The 10,624-nt window shown below is 27.8% G+C and overlaps 1 protein-coding gene across 2 annotated transcripts; it reads right to left on the bottom strand.

The window, feature by feature from the left end:
* Window positions 1-1,600: 1,600 nt before the first annotated feature.
* Window positions 1,601-9,803, bottom strand: LOC145042483 (UDP-N-acetylglucosamine-N-acetylmuramyl-pyrophosphoryl-undecaprenol N-acetylglucosamine protein). Of its 2 annotated transcripts, none has more exons than XM_078990923.1 (9): window positions 9,677-9,803; window positions 3,886-4,261; window positions 3,217-3,250; window positions 2,869-3,075; window positions 2,664-2,753; window positions 2,516-2,581; window positions 2,318-2,409; window positions 1,977-2,024; window positions 1,601-1,871 (listed from the first exon to the last, which is right to left on the bottom strand). In XM_078990923.1, the coding sequence occupies exons 1-9, from the start codon at window positions 9,726-9,728 to the stop codon at window positions 1,754-1,756; spliced, it is 1,083 nt and encodes a 360-aa protein (XP_078847049.1). In that variant the 5' UTR covers window positions 9,729-9,803; the 3' UTR covers window positions 1,601-1,753. The 2 variants fall into 2 exon arrangements, with proteins under 2 accessions (XP_078847049.1, XP_078847050.1); XM_078990924.1 differs by lacking the exon at window positions 9,677-9,803 and adding an exon at window positions 4,690-4,914.
* Between the last annotated feature and the right edge of the window lie 821 nt (window positions 9,804-10,624).

Here is a 10,624-nt window from a genome sequence, read left to right as displayed (position 1 = left end):
ATTTAAAATAATTGATTAATAATTTTGAGTTTTTACTATAAAAGTTTAATTAATTTTATAACCGTGACTCCCACGGGTTATAAACTAGTGTGTGTATGTGTGTGTATATATATATATATATATATATATATATATATATATATATATATATATATATATATATATATATATATATGGTTGTTTCGTTGTCAAACCTATCATTTACGTAGTAAAAACTAAAAAAAAATTGTCATCGCAAAATTGCAGATGAAGTGAAAGTAAATCGTAGATGAACTCACTTCATCTACAAACGTGTGTGAAAGTGAGAGGTATTTATACCCGAAAAAACGGGAAAAAAATTTAACTGCTAACGTACAAGCCTACAATGCATGACCATGCTTTAAAATGTTGTACTTGTGCAGATGAATTGGTAAAATCACAGATGGTCTTAATCCATCTATGATTTTAATGGTTATTTTAATAATATTGGATTTTTTGACTATTTTTTGCAAAAAAATTATAAAAATAGCTAAATTTATAATTTTCTCGTAAAAAAAGGAAATCACCTCCATCTTTACACATGACACAACATAATGATGGTCAATCTATGTGGTAGTTGGTGCTTCTAATTTGTTTTATAATTAGCTAGGTGTGAAACCCGTGTATTACACGAGTTGATTTAAAAAAAATTAAACATTAAAGTGTAAACATAAATTTTTTTTAATGTATAACTTTAAAATAAAGAAGATACATATTTATTGCAATTTAATATCATATATATCATATTTAATATTTTACATATATAATTATATGATTTTAATTTTAAAAAATTGAAATAAACCAAAAATTAACAAGTGGATAATATTTATTTCAAAAATACCACAAAATGACAAGTGTCAAAATTAATGAGAGGTTGATATGTGGCAAAAAAACCTTCATTTATTAAGGAGGATTTTGCATAATTAGATTCAAATTTGCATAATTAGATTCAAATCCATAGTTTCTTGGTTCATATATGATATACCATTTTGCATAACACCAAGTATCTTACCCACAAGTCACAATTTGCTTATTCTTTGGTTGAAAAATGAAAATCGTGAATTCACTCGGAAATAGTTTCCGAACGCCCTTTTATCTTTCTAACATATTGTTTCTCTGTCTCTTTTTTTTAGTGAAATAGATCAAAGGTGAATCAATTATCCACTAGTTTGTGCCCAATTTAGTTGAAAACAGTTTGTGATGACAGAGACTTTTATCAATTCCACTTATGAAGCAATGATGATCAAGTTGAATTTCAATTTCCCAAAAGCTCTACAATGGTGGGATTCTTTAAGACTTCAACCATCTTGAATAGATTCTTGGCCCAAAAACATATGGTTCATAAAAGCGTGTAAAGCTCCCAATTCTACCTTCATTTACTATCTTTTTGACCAGGGTCCTAGAACACCCCATTATTTCACAATAAAACCCATCAAACAGCGTCTTATCCCTTATGACCCTTTTTCCATGTGCTCATGTATGCCACTTTCACCCATATCAAATTATCAAACATCCAATGTACGTATTATAAAGCACAATGTACTATTTGGTATAACAACACACACACACAAAAAAAAAAAAAAAAAAAAAAATTAATGCTCCAAGCTTGTATATATAACGTATAATTACAGCAAACAATTATATGCCAATTTCTCTACGAATGCTATTAACATTCTAACATTTTTATCAGTCTCACTAGAAAATCTCCATGTGTATATCGTCGTCATCATCATCATCATAGAGTGTATTGATTAGAATCAGGGAAGTATTTAGACAGGAGAAAATGCTTCAGTTTTATCACAAGAACAAAAATTCCATAACATGGTATCTGCAACAATGCTACTAATAAATACCTGCATCAATATATATCAAAAATAGTTATTTAGAAAGTTTTTTCTTGATGAAAACACATGCACACACACAACACCTTCACTGTGTGTTCTTGTAAAAGAACGTACCATAATGGAGCAAATGAAGATGCAAGATCAAGAAAAGGGTAAGGCCACCTGTTTAAGATTAAAATCATGTCATTGGTTAGTGATTCCACTTTAAAAAGGTTAAATGAATTACTTCCATTGATTAGTTAAAGTATTATAGTATCCTATTTTTTTTTCCTAGCACAACATCGTTTTTTAAAAAATCTACAATATTTAACAATTTCATCAATATACAAAATATTTTTCATGGCTATAACCGGATAGATTTTACAAATTGTAATGTCTTAAGAAGAAAAAAAAAGTAGATTCTATAAAACACAAATAAATGAAAATTTAGAGAAATAGAAAGAGGGATATTTTACCAAAGTGCTATGCACGCATGAACAATCCACTGGAAAACAACAAAAACACAGGTCCAGAGGACAAAGTATGCAATTCGAAACCAAGGAAATCTCTGAAAAATAACAACTTTTTAGTCTCATAATACAAAAAAAAAAAAAAAAAAAATCTAAATTCTAATTTAATATCAAGAACCAGAAAATAAAAATAAAAATACTTACCAAGCTATTCAATGCAGTGTCACCAAGCAAAAACACGGCATTGATCGAGTGCATATTAATAATGAACTGCACCATATATTAAAAACATAAACCAAAAATATATATTTTTTCAATTCAAAAAAAAAAAAAAACAAGAAGTCACACTTACAAAATTTAAATTATAATCTTTAATGGCAAGAAATGGGACTATGATAAACCAGAAAACGCAGTCAGTAAGCACAACTGCACCTGCTTGCATCTGAAAAAAAAAAAAAAAAAAAAACGAAATATTATTATGGATTTTTCCTTTTTTGTGTAAAGTTTTTGTAGTTTTATTCGTATTCTTGGGATTTTAATCCTTTTTTAAATTTTACCTGAAACATGATCTGAAAAGTATACCCCCAAAAGCCGGCGACTTGGCGAGGCTGTCTTCGATTTTTAGCGCCTATGATTTTCCCAGATTGGGGCAAATTGGTAATTTCATCTCTTACAGCTTGCTCTTCGTCTAATTCCTCACTTCTGTCACCACCGACTTTGTTGTGGTATTGATAGCATCCGTAAATTGACAACATGGATCCAATCTGTTCATTTAGAAACATTAAGAACATAATGTGATAAACTGAATTAAAAAAATAGAAAAAGATAAAATAAAACAGCTTTAATAAAGAAAGAGAAAGAGAAAGAGTGTGTAAGAAGAATCGGATGACGTTGATGAAACATACCCCAAAATATATTGTTATCAATGTAAAAGTCCACCTGTAATTACCACCCAAAAAGAATCAAAGTGAAAATATTAGAATCGATATGTTAAAAACATATATTATAAATAAAATGTATAAAACTGAAGAATCGGAATAAAGCCATTCTGATATTTTACTTTCGAAAAGTTATCAGATCTTAAAAAAAATCAGGACACTAACAAACACCATAGGATTTAAAAAGAGTTGATAATTATGTCCTACTAATCAAAGTCAGGCCCCTAAGGTTGGTGCATATACAATCAGTCAAATGTCCATAATACCCTTTGGTTATAAATTATTTTGAAGCCAAATTACTAATTTTGTAATGTGACATGGGTAAATTTAAAATAAATTCTCTTGTGGCAAATTCAGTAATTTAGTAATTGTAACATGTGTAAGTCGCTCAATTTCGTCCATACTTGTTAAACAATGCATAAAGCCATAAACCACTAGTCAAATGTCTATAACACCCTTTGGATTTTTGGAGCAAAATCAATACTCTTGTAAATGCGACATGGGTAAATTGGTAAAATGAGGGTAATTCAAAGCATGTTATAAAGGAGAACTTGAAAGTTTGACTGGATGTAAGAAGAATTTAATAATACCCAACAAGATTCTTGAAAATAAAGTGGAAAAATCAAGAAAACTTACTGTGTGTAGTAGTAAAATATGCTGCCTCCATCAACAATGGCGTTTAAGATAATAAGAATCAAGAGCACAAAAAAAGCAAATATTCTGAAAGTCATCAACCAAGCTGGATGGATTCCTTTCAAACATGGCTTCCAAACTTCATCATCATACAACACCCCTCCATAATCATCATCATCATTATCTTCTTCATCTTCATCTTCATTTCTATTTCTTGATTTTCCATTCAAGGGTCCTTCATATTTTGTTATAAGATATGAAGACAAACACATTGCTGTTAAAACCCATACAACACATAGAAAAACCCTCCAATTTAACCAGTAATTTGAGGTGGTTGTATCAGCTCCCATCACTGGTTGCCACGTGTTCTTTGATCCTCCTGTCAAAAAATCCATTATGGTTTTCGATCACTTGTACACTCTTTTTGTTTCCAATTACAAACAATGTGACAAGAATGATTTTTTTTTACTAAAAGCGATTAAACTTAAACCCCAGAAAAAGAAAGGGAGATGGGTGTCGATTTTTTGTGGAATTTCATGTGATTAAAGTTTTGGGAAGTTGAAAACTTTAAGGAAGATGAAGTTCATGAAAGGAGGTGATATATAGGAATGAAGGGAGTCCAAGAAAGACAAAAACTGATGCATTTTCTGCAACATTAATGGCTGAAATGAAGTATAACATAAGATTCTAAACTTTAGGATTGAATTTGCACAAAAAGATATGGATTAAATATGAGAGAAATATTGAAAGAAGATGAAAAGATGTGAAGTTGTTAATTGCAAGCAAAGGAAAGATGAGGATACTTACAGGAGAAAGCAAGGAGGTGTCCAAGAAGAAGAAGAAGAAGAGATGCTTTGCTTCTTTGGTTTGGATATATTAATTATGTATTTATATCAATTTTAAAAGAAATTAAAAAAAAAATAATAAATAATAAGAAAAAGGGAGGGTGGTGATGTTGTGCTTGGAGTATAAGCTTCTGTTTTCTATGTGTTTTATATGGGAAGATTTTGGGGAAGAGAGAGCTCTGTTTTATGTGTAGTCTTATTATGTCGAAATTCTAATATAAATATAAAATATTCTTCTCCCATGCAATTATTTTATTCTTTTTTCATGGAGGAGTATTTGTCACCTGAGTTTTTCATGAAAATGAAGAGAGACTGTGGTGGGGCCATTATTAAAGTGCTTTTGAATGTGGATTTTGTGTTGGATTTTGCATTTTTGCTTATGCGTTGTACCCCATATCTTGATTTTGTAAAAACCAACTATTTTTTTAATGATATAAAACTTTTAGTGTTTGAGTTATATATAAAATTAATATTTGAGTTTATTGTATGTTTCAAATATTTTTTGAAGCTAAAAAAACATGAATGTATCCGAAAGTCAATAAGCCTAAGCTATTTCTATGTTTTAGGGAATAATATTAACTTAGAATCTTGTGAAAGAAGTTATAACTTTCCATGCTCATACAAGGAGAGAGTAGTGGACCCTTAAATTATCTTAACTTTCAAAAATATCAAGTATTTTCAATATGTAATATTTTTTAATGTGTAAATTTATTACAAAGATATATATAATGTTAAGGAAAAGGAAATGATGCATAAAATATGATTTTGTACAAAATTGTAATAATAAAAGCTAGCAAAGTGAAAATGAAGTGACTACAAGAAAGACAAAAGCTTGTATGATTCCTTATATATAGAAACTTTTTATAAATCTACGTGGAAGAGATATTGATGGCAAACTTAAAGACAAAAGTCATGTGATTATTTGATTGATCACAAACATAATCTATTTTAATCATTTACATGTAAGATTATATCATATTTCATCATTTGCATAAGACATAAATTAACAACTTTAACTTCCTATTTAAATTACTTTATGATGATTTGAGATTTTAACGGTTTATACTTTAATTATATGTTTTTTTTTTTTTTTTTTTTTTTTTTTTTTTTTTTTTTTTTTTAATTTTATAATATAAGTATATTTTAAGAAATTGGCAATATTCAGCTTTACTAAAATAACCTTCGATTACTAAAGATGTAAATCATAAACTTACCCAAAATTATATGTTTAAGAAAATCAGTAGGAAAATCATGCTCAAATATGGAATTATGTGAATATTTCATAAAGTACGTTCATATTACGAGGGTCCATAAGTTTTCTTTGGGAGAAATATTCCCATACCAATAAACACGCAAAGTATTCCCCTATCTACTCTCTTTTTTCAAAAATAGTACTTCTAAAACTTGGAAATAAAATAATAAATACGCTGATCTTAAAATATTAAATATGGATGGTTTTTTTTTACTTTAAAAAGATATACAGATTTTTTATCGTGTGATTTGTAACAATAATAATCTTAAAGAAGCAATTTAAAGTTTTAAAGTTTTAAAATTGTTAATGTTTAGATTTTACTATAAAAAGTAGATGCTTTTACTTGAGAGGATTATAACTTCTTTTTGCTTCCATAGACTAAATTTAGCTTTTGTTTATTTCATATTCTTTTATTCCACATTTTCTAATTTGTTTTCATTATTTTTATTATAAGTAACTGGAATCTGGAGCTCATAGTCACACACTCACATGTTAGTTTTATTGTTATCATTATTATATAATATAGATAATTTTCACATAATAAAATTTATTAAAATGTCGCAAATGATAGGAATGACTTATATTGTCTAATACACATATATCAAAAATATGAAAAATCATTATATGGCCCTAACGATTAACTTGTGAATTTTCATCTATCAAAAATATTTTATTACTTTATGTTATATAAACTCATTGCAAAAGTATAAAAAAAGTAATAAAATTATATAATAAAAATTGGTGATCTCATTAATAAGTCGATGAAAAAAGTTGTCTTTGGTATTGTGACAAAAATTTAACAGATAAGTTCTAATGTTGTAGATACTTTACATTTACAACAAATAATTAAATTATCAATATATTTTTATATTATTTTTTTTGGATCCATCATACGGTTAGCAACACTATTATTTAAAACATCGAGTCATGACTAATTGACTATAGATGTTTATCTGTAAAATAGGTTGTATGCGTAAATAGTTATATGATATGTAGTATTTTAAAAATCGGTTTTTTAGTTGAACCGATATGGTGATTGGTTTTTGCTTCAACCGGTTCGACCGTCGAGTCAACCCATTTCTATATTTTTCTATTTTTTACACATACATACATATATAAATCATGAATTTGATGTTTACAATTTCAAACATTAAAAACACATAACAATAAATTGAAGATGAATCCAAATATAATAAAGTAACACATAACTCATACATTTTAGTGTTTTACATCAATTCATATACGTTAAAAAGAAAATAAAGCATAATACTTAAAAAATTATTGTTTTAGATGAATACAAACACATCAAAAAACTTTATACTATTTACCATATGTTTTTATTTAAAGAAAAACTAAATAGATTTGAAAAAAAAAACATCAAAATTTATAATATAAATAGTTTTTTTTCACGTGTTTTTATTCGGTTTAACATGTTTATTTTGACCGGTTCAACTGATTTTTCTAAAAACTGGCCGGTTCAATCTGGTTCAGAAATCAACGTAAAATCGGTGATAGTTGAACCGTTTCATTCCCTGATTCTCGATCCAATCGTTTCGATCGACCTCGTTAAACCGATTTTTAAAACATTAATCATATATGTTAAGATTTCATTTTTTGAAGTTGAGTTTTCATAACTGAATATTAGTTTTTAAAAATAATAATTATAGGCAGATTATAATATAATTTATCAGTTAATTTGTAGTTTTTAATCTCAATGTATCATATGTTAAAAGATAAACTTTTAATACACATGATACAAGTTGTTAATGAATTAAACCTAACAAAATAAAACTTTTGTTGCATACAAAATGGATGACATATATTTGTATAACCGTATCTATTCATCACTTATATATATATATATATATATATATATATATATATATATATATATATATATACACACTAGCAGTGTACCCGCGCAAAGCGACGAGGCGTGTAAATTCTTTTGGTGATATGTTTTCTCTACAAAAATGTTATTTTACAAAAGAAAGTACATGTCGAAGACAAAATAATCAAACTATGGTGTTATTTGGGAGATGAAGTCATTTTTTGTTCCTGGACGGTGGGCTTTATAGCAGAGGAGGGAACAAAGAGGTATATGCGATTGGAGGGATATTTGAATCAACATGCTAAATTTAAGGATATCTAAAAGGGTTCAAAATTTGAATGAATCCGAGATTTGAGGGAACCATATCAAATTGTTGAGAAATATAAGGAGATTTGATGATAAATATTTGAATTCAAAATGTGGTTAAAATTTAATATTATTTTATTAATGGTTACTTGTACTATCAACTTCATCATTTGGACGTCTTAAAAAAATAATATTATTATAATCAATCTATTTTTAGAAATAGTTAGATTTCTTTTATAAGATAGTAAATATATATATATATATATATATATATATATATATATATATATATATATATATATATAAGCGTATGTACATATTTTCGAGCTTTTTTATATTGTCATGTTTTACAAACTAAGTAGTAGGTTCTAAGTTAGTTTTTTTTAAAGATACTTAAACTAGTTTTTTATGACTTTTTTTTTCCAAATATAACCTTAATTAACTATAAAAAAAACATATTTTCTAAATACTTTTTTATGTCATTTTATATATTCTAAATAGCTTATCAGCTAGGTTTACCAAACATAATTTTTTATCGACTTACTAACTAACAACTAGCTTTTCAGTAAGTAATACAAACATATAAAACATATAATAGACTTAAACTTAAGGGTGACAAAAGTCGACACGATACGAAACGAAATTAGGACATAATTAAATTTCGAATTCATGTTCGTGATGTGTATGAGAAAATGACGTCGTACCCTGTCGTGTTCGTGTATATTCAGTAGCCTTCTATGTTAATTTTCTTTTATCGTACTACTCATGTTTAAATTATTTTTTACAAGAATTTACGTATGACATTATACAAATGATTATTTTATTTTTATTTTTTGTTGTGTTATTGTGTTTTTATTAAGTCGTGTTTGTGTTATCAAAAAAAAAAAAACGCTATTGCGTTGTATTAGACAAGAATACCAAACTAACAATTCAATTTGACACCTTTACTAAAAATGCAACATGCGTTACAAAAAAAGTTTCAAACTGTATATCATATCTTATCATGTAAAAATCCAAAACATATACAGAATAAAAAACATCCTTACAGTCACATACAAACAATAAAAAACATATAATCTTATTTTATAAGATACATATCTTTATATATTTCCCCAAACATAGAGAAACTTATAGATATTAATCTCAATGAAAATAAATTTTAAAAACATGTGTCATGTTCCAGCAACATGGTGTGTGGGGACACATGAATTCAGTTAATCATCTTATTTGCATGCAATTTAGAAAGCACATAAAGCATGAAGATGCCAACATAAGTCTTAAAAGCGTGAGGACTTCCTTCCTATCGGTGGTTCACTTGTTGATTTCTCGTTTTCACTCACGAATAAAACTAATTCACTCAAAATTCATGAATGATTATCGGCAATTACAGTTTTCTGATACATAATATTACTAAATAGCCATGTACCAAAGATTTTAAACTGCAATTATAGTACTTCATGATTCATATTGGGAAAAACTAAAGAAACTAAAACGCATATCCATATATATATATATATCATGTCAACTAAATTGCATATGATCAATGGTGTAGGTAGGTACCTTTGAGCTTCGTAGATGGTGATATGAATGCAGGTAACCGGATGGAAGGCATTGTGATTGAAGGTATACGAATACAGTAAAGCTCTGCAAATAGGATGGCTAAATAATGAGAGTTAGCATTCACATTTTTAAAGAGGCTAGAGTCTGTTAATTACCCAGTTAGAGTAAACATTCTATAGCCAAACTTTTGTTAGCAAGAGGGTTGTTTGTGTTATATAAGAGGAGTAAAGCTTGAGCAAAACTAAAAAACGAAGATGATGAATTCTCAAAAGTAGTGTAAATGGAAACACTACACATGGAATAAATGGTAAATATGTCAATCAAGTTTACATTGTAAGAAGGACAAATAGGTTGGCAATCAGTTCATATATTTTGTGCAGTGTACCAGACGAGCTAGTTAAGCAAATGTTTAACGTAAAATAGTAAAAGATTTAACTAATTAATAATATCAATAAATATATACCATGTTATAGAACTAAAAACTAAAAAAAAAAACTTGGATAATAAGTAACATTGATAGCCGAATTAGTCATGGATGCAAAAGTTTATTATGAATTAGAAGGAGTGTATGGTATCCTAAGTCTTCTAAAAATATTTCGTAGTACGAACGATGTTCTGTATCTCATTATTATAAGAGTATGTTTCTTAGGACAGGGATACAATAGAGTATGTTTCTTTATGTGTTAGCGTGTCATACGATTGTATGTGTTTAGCGGGCGGGCCTCGGAGACAGGCGGGGCCTAAGAGAAACTTATATGTATACCGAGCGGGGCCCGATGCCGGAGTATTAAATTAATGGTTTGACAATTATGGTTTTAGTATTAAATTAAAAAGAAATTTTTTGGTCATGATTTTTGGGATGTTACACAGTTAAAACAAGTTAGTTGCTTTCTTATGTACAAAAAATAAGAAGTTGCCAATATGTGAACACGGATAAGAGGTAGTTAC

The sequence above is a fragment of the Lactuca saligna genome, chromosome 4, assembly GCF_052625555.1.
Source record: "Lactuca saligna cultivar CGN05327 chromosome 4, ASM5262555v1, whole genome shotgun sequence".
NCBI lineage: Eukaryota > Viridiplantae > Streptophyta > Magnoliopsida > Asterales > Asteraceae > Lactuca > Lactuca saligna.
The sequence above is the reverse complement of the archived record's forward strand: the minus strand, read 5'-3'. Positions and strand labels throughout refer to the sequence as shown.

Excerpts from the sequence above, each read along its gene's own strand:
- LOC145042483 (XM_078990923.1), bottom strand. The coding sequence starts at position 9,728 with ATGCCTTCCATCCGGTTACCTGCATTCATATCACCATCTACGAAGCTC. Across the intron at positions 3,076-3,216 it reads TGATAACAATATATTTTGGG|ATTGGATCCATGTTGTCAAT; the intron begins GTATGTTTCATC and ends CTAAATGAACAG. Across the intron at positions 2,582-2,663 it reads AAGATTATAATTTAAATTTT|TTCATTATTAATATGCACTC; the intron begins GTAAGTGTGACT and ends TATATGGTGCAG.